Here is a 24,129-nt window from a genome sequence, read left to right on the forward strand (position 1 = left end):
GTGTTGCTGAAACCCTCATATCTTTGTTAGTTCGAGACTTGACTATTTCAACACACTCCAAACATTTGCGGTCATCAAAAACATAACTCCCAACAAGTCCGAGTCACTTATCATCCTTGTGCTCGATGAGCTACATTGGCTCTCACTCAAGAAATGCCTGGATTTAAAATTCTCATCTTGGTTTTCAAATCTCTTCATGACCCCACTGCTCCTTGTCTCAAATCTCCTCCAACCTCACAACCTTCCAAGATAACTGCAGTCATCTAATTGTGGCCTCTTGAGCATCACTGATTTTATTTCTTCCATCATTGGTGGCCATGCCTTTAGCTGCCATGGCCCGAAGCCCTAGAATTCCCTCCCTGAACCTCCCTATCTCTCTACGTCCCTTTCCTCTTTGATCAAGCTTTTGGCTTTCTGCCCTGTCATCTTACATGGTTCAGCACCCAATTTTGCTTCATAACATTTCTATGAAGCATCTTGGGATGGTTTATGTGAAAGGCACTATATAAATGCAAGCTGTTGTTAAATGAACGTCTCATTTGTTCTCACAGGTGGACATAAGATCCTCTGGAACTATTTCAAAGAGCAGAGGGTTCCCAGTGAACATCATTAAAAAACAACTTGATACTTATCATACGGCTGAACACAGGAGCTCGCTGTGCCATCTTTCCTCCTTTACAACGGCGACCACAAATTAAATGTATTTTATTGGATTTAAAACACATTGAGCCTTCTTGAACTAATGAAAGACACTATGGAAATGCAAGACTTTCTTTTTCTTGCAACTTTTATATCCTTCTTGTAATTCCCTTTGAAATGATGTTAAAGCCTCTGGCTTAATAGCCACTTGTCTAACCTCCTATTGACACTCTGGGGAAAATAAATCTCAGTTCCAAAGGTTCAGAGGAGTACTGATCATACCAAAGTCAATTTAGAAAAAAAAAATCAAAACTCAACAACACAGACACACACACACAATCCTGTGTAAAAATAGTACCAGGACCAATGGCAGCTTTGCACTGGGGCCACAATATATCTCACAGTGGAACCTGACATTTCCTCTGTCACCTCACACTGGGTCTACAGAACTTACAGTCAACCAAAACAGCCATTGACACATGCCAAATAACCCACTTTGTTGCTCTTATTTACATGCAAATTACACACATTCTTGTTACTTCCAGTGACTTGGTACAACATCAAATAACCAATCTTTGTAAATCTTCAAGAGTATGTCGGATCCCTCAAGTTAACGCCAGACTATTCAGAATACTGGGTGAGGTGAGGTTGGGGTGGCAAGGGGTGAGGAGAATTAAGGGGAGTTCGGTGACTGGACGAAATCCAGCCAGGGATCCATCTCCTGATCACTGTTCGTGCTCATGAATAGACATGAGACATTTGAAAAAAAATTGACAGGTGTTATTTCGGCTCACATTAGATGTGGACCGTTAATCAAGGTATTGGAGGGTGGTCCAGAAAACCATTACCCAGCCAAACCACTGTATTCATGAGTGGAAAAACCTGGGGGAAGGAAAAAAATCACCATGCATATGCATCGTGCTTCACACAGCTACAGCTGCTGTTCAGAAGACAATGGAACTAACCTGGAGCTAAAACTGACTAAAAATAAATTTATGTTGCTTTGGGAACAGAAATATAAGCTTCCATGTTCGCATAAATTACTCAGCACCCAACCTCCACTTCTGGTGCCACGATAATTTATCTTTGGTTTCAGGCTGTGGGCACATTTTGCTATATGCAATTTGCATGAATCGTAGACCTCTGAACATCTTTTTTATTCCTGTAACTGAACACAGATAAGTGAAAGATGATATGAAATAACTAAAGCAACCAAGTCCCCAGAATAATATTTTTATAGCAGAGGGAAAGCAGTTAGAATATCAAATTGTTACAGAACACAATTAAACTATTTGAGCCCAAAACAGTGCCAGTGGTTTCTTTACATCTCTTTTTAACACTCCTCTTGCCCGCACTCCCCACGCCCTTTAATATCCCTCCCAGTTTAATCCCAAACTCCCTCACACCCCTATACCTTTTAATATCCCTCCCAGTTTAATCCCACTCCTCCTCACATTCCCATCGCCTTTAATATCCCTCCCAATCTAATCCCACTCTGCCTCACACCCCCAAACCCTTTCATATCCCACACAATTTATTTTCAATTCTGCTCACTCCCCACACCCTGTAATATTCCACCCAGTTTAGTCTCACTCCCCCTCACACTGCCAAACTCTTTCAAACCAGAGAATCCCTGCAGTGCAGTAAGAGGCCATTTGGCCCCATTGAGTCTGCACCGACTCTCCGAAAGAGCATCGCACCCAGGCCCCCCTCCCCTTCCACGCTATCACCACAACACCATACATTTACCATGGCCAATCCACTTAACCTGCACATCTTTAGACTCTGGGAGAAAACTGGAGTCGCTGGAGTGAGCCCATGCAGGCATGGGAAGAACGTGCAAACTCCACACAGTCACCCAAGGCCAGAATCAAACCTGGGTCCCTGGCACAGTCACACAGCAGTGCTAACCACTGTGCCACCATGAAGCTTTAATATCCTACCCAGTCAAATCCCACTCTCACAAAGATTGGTGCATTTGCGGATAGCGATGAGGACCATCGGAGGATACAGCAGGATATAGATCAGTTGGAGGCTTGGGCAGAGAGATGGCAGATGGAGGTTAATCCGGGCAAATGTGAGGTAATGCATTTTGGAAGGTCTAATACAGATAGGAAATATACAGTAAATGGCAGAACCCTAAGAGTATTGATAGGCAGAGAGATCTGGGTGTACAGGTACACAGATCACTGAAAGTGGCAATGCAGGTGGAGAAGGTAGTCAAGAAGGCTTTGTTCTCCCCCAACTAACACCCTCTAATATCTCACCCAGTTTAATCTCACACCCCCATGTCCTTTAATATCCAACCCAGTCTCATCGCACTCTCCTGCTCACATCCCACTCCCTTTAATATCCCAGCCAGTTTAATCACACACTTTTGTTCACTCGCCACATCCTTTTAAGAAAGGGAAATCATATTTAACTATGTTAGAGGAAGGTGGATAAAGAGGAACCTGTAGAAGTGGTGCACTTGGATTTCCAAAAAGCATTTGATAAGGTGTCACATCAAAGGTTACTACACAAGATAAGTGCATATAGTGTAGAGGTAACATATAAGCATGGATGAAGGATTGGTTGGCTAATGGGAAGCAAAGGGTAACGATAAATGTTTTTCTTGGGTTGACAAGTTCTTACCAGTGGAATACCACAGGGATCAGTGCTGGGTTTCAACTATTTACATTCTATATTAGAGACTTGGATGATGGGACTAAATGTGTGACAGCTAAATTTTTCGATGACATCACAATTGGTAGGAAAGTTGTCAAGAGGAAGTAGAGAGTCCAAAGAACAAAGAAAATTACATCACAGGAACAGGCCCTTCGGCCCTCCAAGCCTGCACCGACCATGCTGCCCGGCTTAACTAAAATCCCCTACCCTTCCGGGGACCATATCCCTCTATTCCCATCTCATTCATGTACTTGTCAAGACGCCCCTTAGAAGTCACTACCATATCCGCTTCCACTACTTCCCCAGGCACCCACTACTCTCTGTGTAAAAAATCTGCCTCGTACATCTTCTTTAAACCTTGCCCCTCGCACCTTAAACCTATGCCCCCGAGTAATTGACTCTTCCACCCTGGGAAAAAGCTTCTGACTATCCACTCTGTCCACGCCTCTCATAATCTTGTCGACTTCTATCAGGTCTCCCCTCAACCTCTGTCGCTCCAGTGAGAACAAACCAAATTTCTCCAACCTCTCCTCATAGCGAATGCCCTCCATACCAGGCAACATCCTGGTAAGTCTTTTCTGTACCCTCTCCAAAGCCTCCACATCCTTCTGGTAGTGTGGCGACCAGAATTGAACACTATATTCCAAGGGCAGCCTAACTAAGGGTCTATAAAGCTGCAACATGACTTGCCAATTTTTAAACTCAATACCCTGGCCGATTAAGGCAAGCATGCCGCTTGCCTTCTTGACTACCTTCTCCACCTGCATTGCCACTTTCAGTGATCTGTGTACCTGTACACCCAGATCCCTTTGCCTATCAGTACTCGTAAGGGTTCTGCCATTTACTGTATATTTCCTATCTGTATTAGACCTTCCAAAATGCACTACCTCACATTTGCCCAGATTAAACTCCATTTGCCATCTCTCCGCCCAAGTCTCCAACTGATCTATATCCTGCTGTATCCTCCGATGGTCCTCATCGCTATCCACAAATCCACCAACCTTTGTGTCGCCCGCAAACTTACTAATCAATCCAGTTACATTTTCCTCCAAATCATTTATACATATTACAAACAGCAAAGGTCCCAGCACTGATCCCTGAGGAACACCACTTGTCACAGCCCTTCATTCAGAAACGCACCCTTCCACTGCTATCCTCTGCCTTCTTTGACCGAGCCAGTTTTGTATCCACCTTGCCAGCTCACCTCTGATCCCATGCAACTTCACCTTCTGCACCAGTCTGCCATGAGGGACTTTGTCAAAGGCCTTACTGAAGTCCATGTAGAAAACATCCACTGCCCTACCCTCATCAATCACCTTCGTCACTTCCTCGAAAAATTCGATCAAGTTAATGTGACACGATTCCCCCCTTCACAAAACCATGTTGCCTCTCACTAATAAGTCCACTTATTTCCAAGTGGGAATAAAGCCGGTCTCGAAGAATCCTCTCCAATAATTTCCCGACCACTGATGTAAGGCTCACCGGCGTGTAATTACCTGGATTATTCTTGCTATCCTTCTTAAACAAAGGAACAACATTGGCTATTCTCCAATCCTCTGGGACCTCCCCTGTAGTAAGAAGTCTCACAACACCAGGTTAAAGTCCAACAGGGTCCATAGGACTCTAAAATCGGCCCAGCAAGTGGAGGAGGTGGTTAAGAAGGCATATGGTGTACTGGCCTTTATCAATCGAGGGATTGAGTTTCGGAGTCCGGGGATAATGATGCAGCTATATAAGACCCTCGTCAGACCTCACTTGGAGTACTGTGCTCAGTTCTGGTCGCCTCATTACAGGAAGGATGTGGAAAAGATTGAAAAGGTGCAGAGGTGATTTACAAGGATGTTGCCTGGATTGAATGGCATGCCTTATGAGGATAGGCTGAGGGAGCTCGGTCTTTTCTCCTTGGAGAGACGTAGGATGAGAGGTATATAAGATGTTGAGGGACATAGATCGGGTGGACTCTCAGAGGCTTTTTCCCAGGGTGGAAATGGCTGCTACGAGAGGACACAGGTTTAAGGTGCTGGGGTGTGGGTACAGGGGAAATGTTCGGGGGAAGTTTTTCACACAGATGGTGGTGGGCGAGTGGAATCGGCTGCCGTCAGTGGTGGTGGAGGCAAACTCAATAGGGTCTTTTAAGAGACTCCTGGATGAGTACATGGGACTTAATAGGATGGAGGGTTATAGGTAGGCCTAAAAGATAGGGATATGTTCGGCACAACTTGTGTTGTAGTTTTCTATGTTTCTATATTTCTATGTTTATTTGGTAGCAAATGCCACTAGCTTTCGGAGCGCTCGCTGCTCCTTCGTCAGGTGAGCTCGTGGCTTTTGCTACCAACTAAACCTGTTGGACTTTAACCTGGTGTTGTGAGACTTCTTACTGTGTTTACCCCAGTCCAACGCCGGCATCTCCACATCATGACCTCCCCTGTAGCCAGTGAGGCTACAAAGATTTCTCTCAAGGCCCCAGCAATTTCCTCCCTTACCTCTCTCAGTATTCTGGGGTATATCCCATCAGGCCCTGGGGACTTGTCTACCTTAATGTTTCTCAAGAACCCCAATACCTCCTCCTTTTTGATCTCAACCGATCAGTCCGAATAGGGATATAGACTGGTGAAGTGAGTGGGTATAAAATTGGCAGATGGAGTCTAATGTGGGGAAATGTGAACTTGTCCATTTCAGCAGCAAGAATAGAAAAGCATTATACTATTTAAGAACATAAGAACATAAGAACATAAGAAATAGGAGCAGGAGTAGGCCATCTAGCCCCTCGAGCCTGCCCCGCCATTCAATAAGATCATGGCTGATCTGACGTGGATCAGTACCACTTACCCGCCTGATCCCCATAACCCTTAATTCCCTTACCGCTCAGGAATCCATCCATCCGCGCTTTAAACATATTCAGCGAGGTAGCCTCCACCACCTCAGTGGGCAGAGAATTCCAGAGATTCACCACCCTCTGGGAGAAGAAGTTCCTCCTCAACTCTGTCTTAAACCGACCCCCCTTTATTTTGAGGCTGTGTCCTCTAGTTTTAACTTCCTTACTAAGTGGAAAGAATCTCTCCGCCTCCACCCTATCCAGCCCCCGCATTATCTTATAAGTCTCCATAAGATCCCCCCTCATCCTTCTAAACTCCAACGAGTACAAACCCAATCTCCTCAGCCTCTCCTCATAATCCAAACCCCTCATCTCCGCTATCAACCTGGTGAACCTTCTCTGCACTCCCTCCAATGCCAATATATCCTTCCTCATATAAGGGGACCAATACTGCACACAGTATTCCAGCTGCGGCCTCACCAATGCCCTGTACAGGTGCATCAAGACATCCCTGCTTTTATATTCTATCCCCTTCGCAATATAGGCCAACATCCCATTTGCCTTCTTGATCACCTGTTGTACCTGCAGACTGGGCTTTTGCGTCTCATGCACAAGGACCCCCAGGTCCCTTTGCACGGTAGCATGTTTTAATTTGTTTCCATTGAGATAGTAATCCCATTTGTTATTATTTCCTCCAAAGTGTATAACCTCGCATTTCTCAACGTTATACTCCATTTGCCATATCCTCGCCCACTCACTCAGCCTGTCCAAATCTCTCTGCAGATCTTCTCCGTCCTCCACACGATTCACTTTTCCACTTATCTTTGTGTCGTCTGCAAACTTCGTTACCCTACACTCCGTCCCCTCCTCCAGATCATCTATATAAATGGTAAATAGTTGCGGCCCGAGTACCGATCCCTGCGGCACGCCACTAGTTACCTTCCTCCAACCGGAAAAACACCCATTTATTCCAACTCTTTGCTTCCTGTCGGATAGCCAGTCCCCAATCCACTTTAACACACTACCCCCAACTCCGTGTGCCCTAATCTTCTTCAGTAGCCTTTTATGGGGCACCTTATCAAACGCCTTTTGGAAATCCAAAAACACCGCATCCACCGGTTCTCCTCCATCAACCGCCCTCGTCACATCTTCATAAAAATCCAACATGTTCGTCAAGCACGACTTTCCCCTCATGAATCCATGCTGCGTCTGATTGATCGAACCATTTCTATCCAGATGCCCTGCTATCTCCTCTTTAATAATGGATTCCAGCATTTTCCCTACTACAGACGTTAAGCTGACCGGCCTATAGTTACCCGCCTTTTGTCTCCTTCCTTTTTTAAACAGCGGCGTAACATTAGCCGTTTTCCAATCAACCGGCACTACCCCAGAATGCAACGAGTTTTGATAAATAATCACTAACGCATCCACTATTACCTCTGACATTTCTTTCAATACCCTGGGATGCATTCCATCCGGACCCGGGGACTTATCCACCTTCAGTCCCATTAGTCTACCCAGCACTGCCTCTCTGGTAACATTAATTGTATTAAGTATTTCTCCTGCTGCCAACCCTCTATCGTTAATATTTGGCAAACTATTTGTGTCCTCCACCGTGAAGACCGACACAAAAAACTTATTTAAAGACTCAGCCATATCCTCATTTCCCACTATTAACTCCCCCCTCTCGTCCTCCAAGGGTCCAACATTCACTCTAGCCACTCTATTCCTTTTTATATATTTATAAAAACTTTTACTATCATTTTTTATATTAATTGCTAGCCTAGCTTCATAGTCTATCCTTCCTTTCTTTATCGCTTTCTTAGTCTCTCTTTGTTGTTTCTTAAATTTTTCCAATCACTTGTTTCTCCACTATTTTTGGCCACTCTGTACGCAGCTGTTTTTATTTTAATACTCTCCTTTATTTCCTTCGTTATCCACGGCTGGTTCTCCCTTTTCTTACAATCCTTGTTTTTTGCTGGAATATATTTTTGCTGAGAACTGAAAAGGATCTCCTTAAAAATCCTCCACTGTTCCTCAGCTATCCTACCTGCCAGCCTGCTCTCCCAGTCTACCTTAGCCAATTCATCCCTCATCCTATCATATTTCCCTCTGTTCAAACAGAGGACACTGGTTTGGGACCAAACTTTCTCCTCTTCCATCTGAATCAGAAATTCGACCATATTGTGGTCACTAGACCCAAGAGGGTCCTTCACAATAAGATCCTTAATTCTACCTACCTCGTTACACAATACCAGATCCAAAATAGCTCGTTCCCTCGTCGGTTCCGTAACATGCTGTTCAAGGAAACTATCCCGACAGCATTCTAAGAACTCTTCCTCCATTCCACCCTTACCGACTTGAGTCTGCCAGTCAATGTGCATGTTGAAGTCCCCCATGATTATTGCCGTTCCGTTTTTACACGCATCCCTTATCTGCTTGTTTATAGCCCTCCCTACCTCAACATTATTATTTGGGGGCCTATATACCACACCTACTAGTGTCTTTCTCCCTCTACTATTCCTTATCTCTACCCATAATGATTCCACGTTTTGTTCCTCAGAGCCTATGTCATCCCTCAGTACTACCCTGATATTATCTCTTATTAATAGCGCGACCCCACCACCTTTTCCTTCCTGTCTATTCTTCCTAAACACCTGATACCCCTGGATATTCATCTCCCAGTCCTGGTCACCTTTCAGCCACGTTTCTGTAATGGCCACTAGATCGTACCCACTCGTGCTGATTTGCACCATCAACTCATTTACCTTGTTCCGAATGCTTCGTGCATTCAGGCAAAGTGTCCTTATTCCAGCTTTTATCTGGACCCGCTTTGATGAGTCGCGAACACCCTCTCCCTCTACTCCCTTATCTAAATTACCGCCTTCATTCACTTGCACCCTCTCCTCTACCATTAATTTTGTAATTCCCCTTACCCCTGCATCCTCCACCCCATCAATTAGTTCCTTGATCCTAGTCAACTCTTCTAGCTCCCCTCCCCCCAACCTATCTAGTTTAAATTCTCCCCAGTAACCTTAGCCAACATACCGGCCAGGATATTGGTCCCCGTGTGATTCAAGTTCCACCCGTTTTTTGTATACAGATCACCCCTGCCCCTAAAGAGGTCCCAATGGTCCAGGAACCTGAATCCTGAATTTAAATGGCGAGAGATTGCAGAACTTGGTGGTACAGAGGGATTTGAGTGTTCTGGTACATTGTCTCAAAAAGTTAGTATCCAGGTAAGTGATTCGAAAGGTAAATAGAATTATAGTGGCGATCACAAAGGGAATGGAGTATAAAAATAGGGAAGTTTTACTGCAGCTGCATACGGCCTTGGTGAGACCACATAGAGTCATAGATGTTTACTGGAATAATGTGTACAATTCTGGTCACCTTGTCAGAAATAGGTTAACTTGAATCATTCCTGTGATGAGGGGCTTATCTTATAAAGAACTGGTTGAGCTGATACCCATTGCAGTTTAGATGAAGAAGAGGTGATCTTATTGGAACATTCAAGATCCTGAGGGAATGTGACAGGCTGGATACGGGGAGGATGTTTTCACTGGGGGTGAGGGGGGACTTGAACTAGGGGACATGGTTTACGAATAAGAATTCTACCTTTTAAGACAGACATGAGGAGAAAATAATTCTCGCTAAGAGCTGTTAGGAGGTGGAATTCTCTTCTCCTGAAAGCAGTGGAGGCTGAGTCATTGAATTTATTCAAGGCTGAGTTAGACAGATTTTTGATAACAGTGATCCAAGGATTATGGGGGGCAAACAGAAAAGACCAGGTCAGCTATGATCTTATTGAATGGTGGAGAAGAGCCAAATGGGCTGCTCCTGCTCCTTAGTCCTCTGTCCTATGTTTAACTTTTTTTTTTCCAAGCAACTTTCTAAATCCTTTTCAAAAGGATATATGGACTCGATATTTTATTGTTTTGTGACATTCTAAAACAATTTATTTTTAGCCTCCCTTCAAAAAATTTTGATGGTCTTAAATTTCTGTCCTTGTGTTACCATTTGGTTGACCAGGAGAAAGAAGCTATTATTTCTTTATCAAAATCTTTCATGTTTTTGATAAGATCTTCAGCTGTCGTGAAAAACGTTAACTTCTAACTCCTTTCTCCCGAACATCCTGGTAAATCTGCCCCGGCACTATTTTCATATTCTTCCCAATTTGGGGTTCCCAAAACAGCAACCAATAATCCAAATGCGGCCTAAGATTTTGCAGGTTATTGAAGCAACAGAAATACAGGTGCTTACAGCATAGAAGGAAGCCACTCAATCCATCGTGTCCAAATTGGCTCCTCGGTACAACAATTCACAGCAAATCCCACTGCCTCATTCACTCCCAACAACCACATTTCTTTCTCTACTTCAAAAATGTTCCATGTTTTCCTTAAAAGATGAAGTATTTAATGTTTCAAAACTCCAACAACCCACGAGAACACATTTCTCCCAACCACTTTCCCTACTCTCAGTGACCAGTTAAAACTGATGATCTCTCTTTAAGAATCTGTCTGCATGAGGAAACGGTCAGAAGCTATCAGAACCCTCCATCATGGAAGACCTCTGTTAAATAACTTAGCCTGTTCAGCTTCTGTGGAAACAGTCTGAACTCCCTCCTCAAATATAGCTTCATAAACCTGCTTTATTTTTCCTGAATCCAAGATGTGCGTTCAGTAGGGTATTAAAAACATTTCTTGAAGGGTATCCCCAAAACTGCACGTGATAGAATGACCCTGTCTGAAGCATAACCGAGAGTCACAGAGTCACTTACAGCACAGAAGGAAGCCATTCAATCCATCAAGTTCATACCAGTTCCAAACAGAACAATTCAGTCAGTGCTATTCCTGTTCTATTCCCATAGCTCTACAATTTATTTCCCTCAAGTGTCCATCCAATTTCCTTTTGAAATCATTGATTATGTCCATTTCCAGATAGAAGCATAGAAAATAGGTGTGGAAGTAGTCCATTCGGCCCTTCGAGCCTGCACCACCATTCAATATCATGGCTGATCATGCACTGTCAGTATCCCACTCCCGCTTCCTCTCCATCCCCCTTCTTCCCTTAAGCCACAAGGGCCACGTCCAGCTCCCTCTTGAACATATCTAACGAACTGGCCCCAACAGCTTTCTGTGGTAGAGAATTCCACAGGTTCACAACTCTCCGAGTGAAGAAGTTCTTCCTCATCTCAGTCCTGAATGGCTTACCCCTTATTCTTCGACTGTGACCCCTAGTTCTGCACTTCCCCAACATCGGCAACATTCTTCCCACAAGATCTTATGTTTCCACTCACTGCATAAAAGGGTTTTCTTCACATTCCCCCTGCATCTCTTGCCAAAATTTTTTAATGTGTCCCCTAGTCCTTGTACTATCAGCTAATGGGAAGAGTTTTTTCCATGTTGACTTTATCTAGACTCTTTACATCCTTTTTAAAGTGTGACCGGAACTGGACACAAAACTCTAGCCTGACTAGACTTTATAAAGATTCAGTGTAACATCCTTGCTTTTGAGTGTCCCATTATGAGCAAGATGACTATGCTACAACTCCCAAAGAAACTTCAAACTCATTTGCAAGTACAAATGACAAACAGCAATACTCTAGGATGAGACACAGGACTCAAGAGTTAACACACAAAGGAGCAATGACAAATAACAATGACCCAATGAAATAATATGAACAGTGTTCTTCATAATTCACACCCCTCCCCCCTCAATATTTAATCGGAATGTGTAAAATAGAAGGCTCACAAAAGAAAGCTCCCATGGAAGGCATTTACTTGTCCATGAATTGCCATCGTTGAGCAAGCCAATGTTCACTGGCAGTTCTGAATTCCTGGGACACCCACACAATCTACTTCAACTGTTACAATGCCGCATTAGAATTAATGTTAGGTTCACAGAACTGTATCTCAAAGTGTAAAGAACTGAATCCTATTTCAATGAATTGTTTGATATAATCACAGTGCTGCCGACCACAGTGCGGTATTTGAACAGCTGAGAAACTAATAATGCAACGGAGCTGTCAATTCAATGAGGTCTTCATCCAGACTGCGACAGTGTCACAGCACCAGTGTGCTTACTGCACATTTACTTTCATTTTTCTACCATGTCCAGTCCTGACCATGCTTCATAACAGCACACAGCCAATTTCAACACTTCCTTGTCCTGTGCAGCAAAACTGCTCAATTCTTTAAGAATAAAGATACAGATTGATTGACTGCTTGCAGCCTAAATAACCAAAGCCCCTGAAGTAACACACTCGATCAAACTCACCTCTTCCCCAAGAGTAAACCGGTTCCTATTATAGCTTTAAAATAAACACCACACTGACTGGATACAGAATGAAAGCAAGATTAATCTGTTTATCTGTAACAGCAAAAGGCATATTATCTTTCTTATTCAGTAAACATTACAATAAGAATCACTACCCAAATTACAACAGGGAGCAGGAATTTTATCTCGGAGTCCCACATCTCATCCCCTAAATCTGTAAATTTTACAGCCAAGCATACCTTAGCTGCAAATTCCCTAATATCCACAAAGACAATGTATTTAGGGACTATTCTGATGACAAGACATCAACTTGAAATGTTAACTAGGTTTCTCCGTCCATAGCTGCTGCTTGATTTCCTTGAGTGTTTCCAGCATTTTCTGTTTTTAAATGCAATGTGTTCCATCTCCACCTCATTTCAATAGATGCATGTGTTAAAGAGGCATAATACTTAAATAAATATATGAATCAACTTCACGCAAATGCTTACAAACATAATAATTCATTTGTGTTGATGCATTTGAATCTTACAATTGTCGCAAATGTTGTAATCATGATCACTTATATAGTGTGTATAGTGCGAGAATATGAAAACAAATAAATTAATCCAATCTGTACTCAGTACTGACAACAAGGTCAGTGACATATAAAAAAATCCACCTTTGTTGATAAACAAAATCCTTGCTTTGATCTTTATTTCTTCAGTATACAAGTTGGGCAATAGCAAACATAAATATAGAATTAAGTGATTTGAATTGTCTAAGACACTCTTTAATCTTACAGACTACCTGTAAACAAAGTGGAACTGATATCCACCCAGTCTCTCTTATACAGCAGTGTCCATCTAGGAGAAACATCACTCCGAAACATTGCATTATTTGCCTTCAGTTCCCATTCGTCCCCAGCACCGTATTTACCATAATAAAGGCAGATTCTCAAATAATCAGGCTTTGGTTTGAGCACTCAACATCTGTCTGAACGGACCTCAGAATTTAAAGTTCCTTTTTTATAATCATTATAAAAAATCCTCTAAACAGTGTTCGAACAGAATATTTAGGGGAATCATTGCAAAGCATATCTGTACAATATTTACGAAAGGTACACTGGTTCCCATGAGTGGTAATTTACACATCTGGTCAATTTGCAGGCGACATGAGTGCAGATATCTAGTGTCATGTCGATTGGATATCCGATTGTAAGGGCTGTTGACGTGCCCAGTGCGGTATCTATCCGATGTTTGCAATAATCTCATTCCTACCTTCGATACTGATGACATGCTCCCGGATCTGGTTTTGCAGCCCCATGTCCTCGATCCTCTCGATTAAATCGTAAATGGCGTAGATGTTGGGGTGGACGCTCTCGAAGCGCTGGATCTCGGCTCGGATAGCCGCCGAGTTGGACAGCACCAGCTGCTGAGCCTGGGCCGGGGAGGTGGCCGAGGCGGCCGAGTTGGAGCCGGAGTGAGACAACACAGGCATGGAGCCCGAGCCCGAGCCGCAGCCCAGACCCAGAGCCCCGCCGGGAGGTCCCAAAACCGACACCGAGCCGCCAGAACCCCCAGAGCCGGAGCCCGGGGAGCCGGCATGCAGAGACGGCTGAGATTGGAAATTCATGGCCAGGCTGGGGTGAAGGGGACCGGGGTCAGGGGTGAGAGGTCAGGGGTCAGCAGCGCTCGGGCACGGCCGGATCCTCCTCAGCTCCGATCACAAAAGGAGAGTCCGTTACTTCACAGCCCGGTGGGCAGAAGGCCGCGGGCAGCCTGCTGCCAGAGCCCGTTCCTGTCCTGCTCCATGCTCCAGTTCTCCCGGCTCGGATTGGGGTGATTCTCGGTGAGGATTCTCCCTGCGACTTTTCACATTAAAATCTCCAGACGGACAGCTCGAGCCGCGCTCCCTCGCCAACACCAGCAGCCGCCCGCGCCTGCGCACCACGCACTGCGTCAGCACGCCGGAGCCAGCCCCGCCCACAGGTCCACATGGCCCTGCCCACCGACCACAAGGCCCCGACTCCAAGACCCACTATGCACGGTCCCGCCTCGGGACCCTGTGTTCCACCGCACACCCCTGCGCTCAGCCCCGCCCCTTACTCTGCCCCTGTGTCTGCCCCGCCCCTGTGCCCCCTGACAACACCACAGACTCCGCCCCGGTAATGCGTGGCCACGCCCAGTGCCCGCAGACGCCACCTCGCCCCGCCCAAACTCCATGACCCAGAACCGACCGAAGTCCACTGGCCCCAGCCCTTTCTCGGCCCCGCCCCTTTCCTGGCCCCGCCCCCTCAGCCCCACCCACCCTGTGAGCACGTGCTCCCGACCTATGTGCCCATTCATTCACACCTTGACTGGACAGAGGGACAGGATAAACCCTGGAGCAGCCAATGAGAGCAGATATATCTGCTGCCAGCGATCCAGAGAAAAATCATTAGAAATATATTTTTTTGCACTTTAGGTTATTAGATATAAATATAACCACGATGTGGCAGTTTGACAGCAGTCACAATGTAACTAATAGAGTTGACCGAGGAGAACCAGTGGATGTGGTTTATTGAGACTTCCAGAAGGCTTTCGACAAGGTCTCACATAACAGACTACTGTGTAAAGTTAAAGCACATGGGATTGCAGCTAATGTCTTGAGATGGATAGAAAGCTGGTTAGCAAATAGGAAGCAAAGAGTTGACATCAATGGGTCTTTTTCTGATTGGCAGTCAGTGACTAGTCGGGTTCCGCAAGGATCAGTGCTAGAACCCCAACTGTTCACATTATATATTAATGATCTGGAAGAGGGAACTGAATGGATTATCTCCAAATTTGCAGATGATACAAAGTTGGGTGGGAGGATGAGCTGTGAGGAGGATGCAGAGATGCTTCTCAATGATTAAAACAGGCTGAGTGTGTGGGCATCTGCATGGCAGATGCAGTATAATGTGGATAAATGTGAAGTTATCCACTTTGGTAGCAATAATAGATTATTACTTGAATGGGTATAAACTGAGAGAGATGGAGACTCAACGAGATCTTGGAGTCCTCGAGCATCAGTCACTGACTCCAGCAAGGCATGGCACGCCCAGTGCCCTCCATCTAAAAACTGAATAGTAAGAAGTCTCACAATACCAGGTTAAAGTCCAACAGGTTTATTTGATAGCATTGCTCCTTCAACAGATGAGCGTGCTCCAAAAGTTCGTGCTACCAAATAAACCTGTTGGTCTTTAATCTGATGTTGTGAGACTTCTTATTGTGCTTATCCCAGTCCAACACCGGCATCTCTACATCATGGCTACCATCTAAAAACTGACAGAGCCTTTGAGGAACACAGTGAAAGTAGAAAAAGTAGGAAAGAACTTAAACTGAAAATAGGAAGGCGAAAAGTCAAGGAGAATCCCAAGGCTTTTTATGCATATATTAGGAGCAAGAGGGGAACAAGAGAAAAAGTAGGCCCACTCAAGGACAATGGAGAGAAGTTATGCATGGAACCACAGGGATTAGCTGAAATCATTAATGAGTACTTTGTATCAGTATTCTCTAAGGGGAAGGACATGATGGATGTTGAGGTCAGAGATAGGTGTGTGAACATTCTAGAGAGCATCAATATATCAGAGGAGGAAGTGTTGAGTATCCTAAATTGCGTTAAGATAGACAAGACCCCGGGGCCAAATGGGATCTATCCCAGGTTACTGCGGGAGGCAAGAGAAGAAATAGAATCATAGCATCCAACAGTGCAGAAGGAGGCCATTCGGCCCATCGAGTCTGCACCGACCACAATCCCTCCCAACCAGGCCCTATTCCCGTAATCATACAAATTTACCCTGCTAATCCCCCTGACACTAGGGTCAATTTAGCATGGCCAGTCAACCTAACCTGCACATCTTTGGGCTGTGGGAAGAAACCGGAGCACCCGGAGGAAACCCACACAGACACAGGGACAATCTTCACATCCTCTTTGACCACAGGCAAGGTGCAAGAGGACTGGAGAATAGCCAATGTTGTTCCCTTGTTTAAAAAAGGAAGCAAGGATATTCCAGCAAATTATAGGCCAGTGAGCCTGACGTCAGTGGTGGAGAAGCTTTTGGGGAAGATACTGAGAGACAGGATATATGCGTATTTGGAGGAAAATGGACAAGATCATAAGTTCAGACCTTCAGAAGATATAGGAGCAGAATTAAGCTATTCAGTCCATTGAGTCCACTCTGCCATTCGATCATGGCTGAATGCTCCTCATCTCCATTTCTCCTCATCCTGCCTTCTACCCATAACCTTTCACCCCATTGCCAATTACAAATCTGTCTAACTCCTTAAATTTACTCACTGTCCCAATGCACTTTGGAGTAGCGAGTTCCACAGATAGTTGATGACAGGCAATATGGTTTTGTACGGGGAAGGTCATGTATCACCAACTTGATTGAGTTTTTTGAAGTGGTGGCGAAGAAAATTGATGAGGGAAGGGCTGTGGATGTGGTTTATTTGGACTTTAGTAAGACGTTTGACATGGTCCCACATGGTACAAAAACTAAAATCAGATGGGATTTGGGTTGGGCTGCCTAGATGGAATCAGAACTGGCTTGGTTATAGAAGACAGAGAGTAGCAGCGGAAGGGTGTTTTTCAGAATGAGGATCTGTAGCTAGCGGTGTTCCGCAGGGATCAGTGCTGGGAACTCTGTTGTTTGTAGTATATATAAATGATCTGGAGGAAGATGTGGGGGGTCTGATTAGTAAGTTTGCAGATGACACAAAGATTGGTGAGTTTCTGATAGTGCCAGGGACTGTCAGAGGATGCAACAGGATGTTCATCCAGCAGAAGAGACTCTTCAGTTACATAAAATGAAACAAAACTTGTTCCAACTTGTAAATCAAGGAAAAAGGTTTAATAAAGAAACAACATTGCTCCAACACTTGAGGCTTCACCCTGGGCCATTCCAAGTTCTTTGACAATTCCAACAGGTTCTTATTTATACTGAGTCAACTGGTCAGCTGACTACCACATCATTTTGTCATGAGTTACATAGTTTATTGGGTCAGCTGACCGTTACAGCTTGTTACCATTGGTCACACTACAACAGATCCAATGTTATAATCGGTTACATCCTAACAATAAGTGAATTGGAGACTTGGGCACAGAAATGGCAGATGGAGTTTAATCCGGATCAATGAGAAGTGATGCATTCGGCGTGAATTATACTATAATTGGCCGAACCCTCAGGAACATTAACATACAGAGGGATCTGGGGTGCAGGTGCACAGTTCCCTAAAAGTGGTAACACAGGTGGCCAAGGTGATTAAGAAGGTATGTGGTATGCTTGCCTTCATCAGCCAAGGCATTGAGTTACAGGAGTTGGGAAATCACATTGCATCTATATAAAACCTTGGTTAGGCCGCTTTTGGAGTATTGTGTGCTGTTTTGGTCACCATACTATCAGAAGGATGTGGAAGCTTTGGAGAGAGTGCAAAGGATGTTGCCTGGTCTCGAGGGTGTTGGCTGTGAGGAGAGGTTGAACAAACTGGGATTGTTTTCACTGGAAAGATGGAGGCTGAGGGGAGACCTGATAGAGGTCTACAAAATTATAAGAGGCATAGACAGGGTGATAGTCATAAGCATTTTCCAAGGGTGGAAGTGGTAATTACAAGGAGGCACAGGTTCAAGGTGAGAGGGGGAAAGTTTAAGGGAGATGTGCGGGGGAAGTTTTTTACGCAGAGAGCAGTGGGTGCCAGGAACGCGCTGCCAGAGGAGGTGGTGGAAACAGGCACATTAGCAACATTTAAGAGGCATCTGGATGTGTACATGAATAGGGATGGTTTTTTCTTAGTTAGGGCATCATGATTGGCACAGGTTTGGAGGGCCGAAGAGCCTGTTCCTATGCTGTACTTTTCTTTGTTCTTTGTTTTTTGAAAGTAAGCACATAGGTACAGCAGGCAGTAAAGAAGGCACTTGGTATGTTGGCCTTCATAGCAAAAGTATTTGAGTATAGGAATAGGGGTATTTTACTCCAATTGTACAGGCCATTGGTGAGGCTACACCTGGAGTATTGTGTGCAGTTTTGATGTACTTATCTGAGGAACGATGTTCTTGTGACAGAAGGATTGCACCAAAGGTTTACCAGGCTGATTCCTGGGATGGCAGGACTGTCGTACGAGGAATCAAAAAACAAAGAACAGTACAGCACAGGAAACAGGCCCTTCGGCCCTCCAAGCCTGTGCCGCTCCTTAGTCCAACGAGACCATTCGTTTGTATCCCTCCATTCCCAGACTGCTCATGTGACTATCCAGGTAAGTCTTAAATGATGCCAGCGTGTCTGCCTCCACCACCCTACTTGGCAGCGCATTCCAGGCCCCCACCACCCTCTGTGTAAAAAACGTCCCTCTGATATCTGAGTTCAACCTCGCCCCTCTCACCTTGAGCCCGTGACCCCTCGTGATCATCATCTCCGACCTGGGAAAAAGCTTCCCACTGTTCACCCTATCTATACCCTTCATAATTTTGTACACCTCTATTAGGTCTCCCCTCATTCTCCATCTTTCCAGGGAGAACAAGTCCAGTTTACCCAATCTCTCCTCATAGCTAAGACCCTCCATACCAGGCAACATCCTGGTAAACCTTCTCTGCACTCTCTCCAATGCCTCCACATCCTTCTGGTCGTGCGGCGACCAGAACTGGACGCAGTACTCCAAATGTGGCCGAACCAGCGTTCTATACAGCTGCAACATCAGACTCCAACTTTTATACTCTATACCCCATCCTATAAAGGCAAGCATACCATATGCCTTCTTCACCACCTTCTCCACCTGTGCTGCCACCTTCAAGGATTTGTGGACTTGCACACCTAGGTCCCTCTGTGTTTCTATACTCTTGATGGCTCTGCCATTTTTTGTATAACTCCCCCCGACATTAGTTCTTCCAAAATGCATCACTTCACATTTATCTAGATTAAATTCCATCTGCCATTTCTCCGCCCAATTTTCCAGCCTATCTATATCCTGCTGTATTGTCCGACAATGTTCATCGCTATCTGCAAGTCCAGCCATCTTCGTGTCATCCGCAAACTTGCTGATAACACCAGTTACATCTTCTTCCAAATCATTTATATATATCACAAATAGCAGAGGTCCCAGTACAGAGCCCTACGGAACACCACTGGTCACAGACCTCCAGCCGGAAAAAAGACCCTTCGACTGCTACCCTCTGTCTCCTGTGGTCAAGCCAGTTTTCTACCCATCTAGCCACCTTTCCTTGTATCCCATGAGCCTTAACCTTCTTAACCAACCTGCCATGAGATGCTTTGTCAGTTAGGATGAGATTCACTGAAGTTTAGGAGTGTGAGAGGGGATCTCGTAGAAACTTATACAATTCTAACAGGGTTAGAAAGGGTAGATTCAGAAAGAATGGTCCCAATGGTCGGGGAGTCCAGAACTCAGGGTCATTGTTTGAGTATAATCTTTTAGGACTGAGGTAAGGAGAAATCTTTTCACTCAGAGAGTGGTGAATGCGTGGAATTCACTACCACAGAACATTGTGTGATTTCAAGAAGGAATTAGATATAGCTCTAGGGGCTAAAGGGATCAACAGATATGAGGGAAAGGGGGTTCAGGATATTGAATCTGATGATCAGCCATAATCAAAGTGAATGGCAGAGAAGGGCCAAATGGCCTACTCCTGCTTCTAGTTTCTGTGTTTGTTTCTATGCACGTAAGGGGATTGAAGAGTCAGTCCCCTTTCCAATTATCCTGGGAAGGCAGAACACCCCATGGATAAAAATGGAAACAGAGGAGACTGGAGAGTGGGACCAGAGCTGGACAGAAGCATGGGAGTGGAAATGTTGGAGGGGGATGGATTCATGGGGCAAGAATGTAGGGGCAGGAGCAAGAGCAGGAGTGGTGGTGTTGGAATGATGGTCACAGGAGGAGCAGAGGGACAGAAGTGTGGCATTAATTACAGAAAAGCAAGGCAATTTTCCTTATGACTTGGAGGAGGGGGCTGAAGGGTGGATCAGTAAATTTGCTGATGACACCAAGATTGGTGGAGTAGTGGATGAGGTGGAGGGCTGTTGTAGGCTGCAAAGAGACATAGATAGGATGCAAAGCTGGGCTGAAAAATGGCAAATGGAGTTTAACCCTGATAAATGTGACGTGATTCATTTTGGTAGGACTAATTTAAATGTGGATTACAGCGTCAAAGGTAGGGTTCTGAAGACTGTGGAGGAACAGAGAGATCTTGGGGTCCATATCCACAGATCTCTAAAGGTTGCCACTCAAGTGGATAGAGCTGTGAAGAAGGCCTATAGTGTGTTAGCTTTTATTAACAGGGGGTTGGAGTTTAAGAGCCGTGGGGTTATGCTGCAACTGTACAGGACCTTGGTGAGACCACACTTGGAATATTGTGTGCAGTTCTGGTCACCTCACTATAAGAAGGATGTGGAAGCGCTGGAAAGAGTGCAGAGGAGATTTAACAGGATGCAGCCTGGTTTGGAGGGTAGGTCTTATGAGGAAAGGTTGAGGGAGCTAGGGCTGTTCTCTCTGGAGCGGAGGAGGCCGAGGGGAGACTTAATAGAGGTTTATAAAATGATGAAGGGGATAGATAGAGTGAACGTTCAAAGACTATTTCCTCGGGTGGATGGAGCTATTACAAGGGGGCATAACTGTAGGGTTCATGGTGGGAGATATAGGAAGGATATCAGAGGTAGGTTTTTTACGCAGAGAGTGGTTGGGGTGTGGAATGGACTGCCTGCAGTGATAGTGGAGTCAGACACTTTAGGAACATTTAAGTGGTTATTGGATAGGCACATGGAGCACACCAGGATGATAGGGAGTGGGATAGCTTGATCTTGGTTTCAGATAAAGCTCAGCACAACATCGTGGGCCGAAGGGCCTGTTCTGTGCTGTACTGTTCTATGTTCTATGTTTCTATGTTCTATCCCTTGCCTCCCAAAGAATCCTAGGGTATATTTCATCAGGCCCAGGGGACTTATCAACCTTCAGTTTATTCAAAATTGCCAGTACATCTTCCCTCCGAACATCTACTTCCTCCAGCCTATCAGCCTGTGACACCCTCTCTTCCTCAAAAACATGGCCCCTCTCCTTGGTGAACACCGAAGAAAAGTATTCATTCATCACCTCTCCTATCTCTTCTGACTCCATGCACAAATTCCCACTGCCGTCCTTGACCGGCCCCAACCTCAACCTGGTCTTTCTTTTATTCCTCACATAAGAGTAAAAAGCCTTGGGGTTTTCCTTGATCCGACCCGCCAAGGACTTCTCATGCCCCCTCCTAGCTCTCCGAAGCCCCTTTTTCAGCTCATTTCTTGTTAACTTGTAACCCTCCATCGAGCCAAATGAACCTTGTTTTCTCAACCTTACATACACTTCCTTCTTCCTCTTGACAAGACATTCAACCTCTTTTGTGAACCATGGTTCCCTCACTCGGCCATTTCCTCCCTGCCTGACAGGGACATACCGATCAAGGACACGCAGTGTTTGTTCCTATTCAACTTTTCTCTGTAACTCAGTTTCTCAAGTCCCGGCAACATCCTTGTAAACCTTCTCTGCACTCTTTCAACCTTATTAATATCCTTCCTGTAATTAGGTGACCAAAACTGCACACAATACTCTAAATTCGGCCTCACGTGTATGGAAAGAAAATTAGCAATTACTTTTACCAACAAAAACAAAACAACCATGATATTGTTTTGTGTGCAATGATCTAATTAAACAAACCTCCCCATTAGCAGAACCCTTGCCACAGGTTTAACACAGCAAATACGAATGTTCACATGATGCCGGAACTTAGTCCTTTAGTCCTTAGAACGGCACAGTGGCACAGTGGTTAGCACTGCTGCCTCACAGCGCCATGGACCCGGGTTTGATTCCCGGCTTGGATCACCATCTGTACCTCACCCTGGACCCCATGAGATTGAACTTTATGCAACAACCTACAGTGTGCCATCTTGTTGAAGGCCTTGCAAAACTCCATGTAAACAACATCAACTGCACTACCCTCATCTACCTTCTTGCTTAGTCCCTCAAAAAACTCAATCAAATTCGTGAGACATGATTTTCCACTCACAAAGCCATGCTGACTGTCCCTAATCAGTCCTTGCATCTCTAAATGGCTGTAGATCCTGTATCTCAAAATACCTTCTAACAACTTACCCACTACAGATGTGAGGCTCACTGGTCTGTAGTTCCCAGGCTTTTCCTTCCACCCCTTCTTAAACAAAGGCACAACATTTGCCACTCTCCAATCCTCAGGCACCTCACCCGGCTTCTTCAGTAACATCACTATTTATTTCCCCAAGTTCCCGAACATCCATGCCTTTCTCAACAATGAGTACCGGTTTACGTTATCTGCCAAAACAATCTCGTGTCCCCTTTTTGCTCTCCTGATTTCTCTCTCAACTCTACTCAGGCAACTTCAATACTCTTCAAGGGATCCACTTGATCTCAGCTGCCTATGTGCCTCCTTCTTCTTCTTGACCAGGGACTCAATACCCGAGTCATCCAGGGTTCCCTACTTTTACCAACCTTGGCCTTCACTCTAAAAGGAATGTGTTTACATTGAACACTGGTCATAAAGGATCCCAGGAAGTACCTGAGGCCCAGTGTAAAAATAAACAAAACCCCATTTAAACCATTGAAGCAGCAATAAAGGGACTTCTAATCAGACAGCCCGGCAACAATCAAACTAAAAGGCCTGCTTACAACTGCAGAGAACATTAGTGAAAAAAACACTTCTTGAAGGCACACTAACGTCACACATCAAAGAATGACAAAATGATTGATAAGATGGACATTGGTTCGCACTGCTGCCTCACAGTGCCAGGGACCCATGTTCAATTCTGTCCAGGGTCCCTGGCACTGTGAGGCAGCATTTCTAACCACTGTTCTGTTTAAAATAAGGGGCCACTCATTTAAGACAGAGAGAAATCTCATCTCCCTCGATCCCTTAAGCCCCAAGAGCTATATCTAATTTCTTCTTGAAATCACACAACGTTTTGGCCCCAATTAATTTCTTTGGTAGTGAATTCCACACATCCACCACCCTCTGGGTGAAGAAATTTCTCCTCACCTCAGTCTGAAAAGGCTTCCCTCCTTATCCTTAAACTATGACCCCTAGTTCTGGACACCCTCACCAATGGGAACATTCTTTCTGAATCTACCCTGTCTACCACTGTTAGAATTTTATAAGTTTCTATGAGATCACTTCTCACTTCTCAACTCCACTGAATATGATCCTAACCAACTTAGTCTCTCCTCATATGACAGACCTGCCATCCCAGGGATCAGCCTGGTAAACCTACGCTGGACTCCTCTATAGCAAGGACATCCTTCCTCAGATAAGGACACTAGAACTGCACACAATACTCCAGGTGTGGCCTCACCAATGCCCGATATAATTGCAGCAAAACATCCCTATCCCTTTTCTCAAATCCTCTCGCTATGAAGGCCAACATACCATTTGCCTTCTTTACTGCCCACTGTACCTGTGCACCTACTTTCAGCGACTGATGCATGAGGACTCCAAGGTCTCGTTGAGTATTCACTTCTCTCAATTTACACGCATTCAAGTAATAATCTGTATTCCTATTATTGCTGCCAAAGTGGATAACCTCATATTTATCCACATTATACTGCATCTGTCATGCAAATGCCCACACACTTAGCCCGTCCAAATCACACTGAAGCATCTCTGCATCCTCCTCACAGCTCACCCTCTCATCCAACATAGTATCATCTGTAAATTTGGAGATAATA

General features: G+C 44.9%; 1 protein-coding gene across 1 annotated transcript in view; it reads right to left on the reverse strand.

Moving 5' to 3' along the window:
- Positions 1 to 14,364, reverse strand: part of agap3 (ArfGAP with GTPase domain, ankyrin repeat and PH domain 3) — an 805,117-nt gene extending 790,753 nt beyond the window's left edge. Inside the window, exon 1 of the mRNA XM_078215552.1 lies at positions 13,657 to 14,364. Within this exon, the coding sequence (XP_078071678.1) occupies positions 13,657 to 14,011 (355 nt within the window). The 5' untranslated portion in view covers positions 14,012 to 14,364. The remainder of the gene's footprint in view (positions 1 to 13,656) is intronic.
- Positions 14,365 to 24,129: the final 9,765 nt, after the last annotated feature.

Source organism: Mustelus asterias, chromosome 7 (assembly GCF_964213995.1).
Source record: "Mustelus asterias chromosome 7, sMusAst1.hap1.1, whole genome shotgun sequence".
Lineage (NCBI taxonomy): Eukaryota > Metazoa > Chordata > Chondrichthyes > Carcharhiniformes > Triakidae > Mustelus > Mustelus asterias.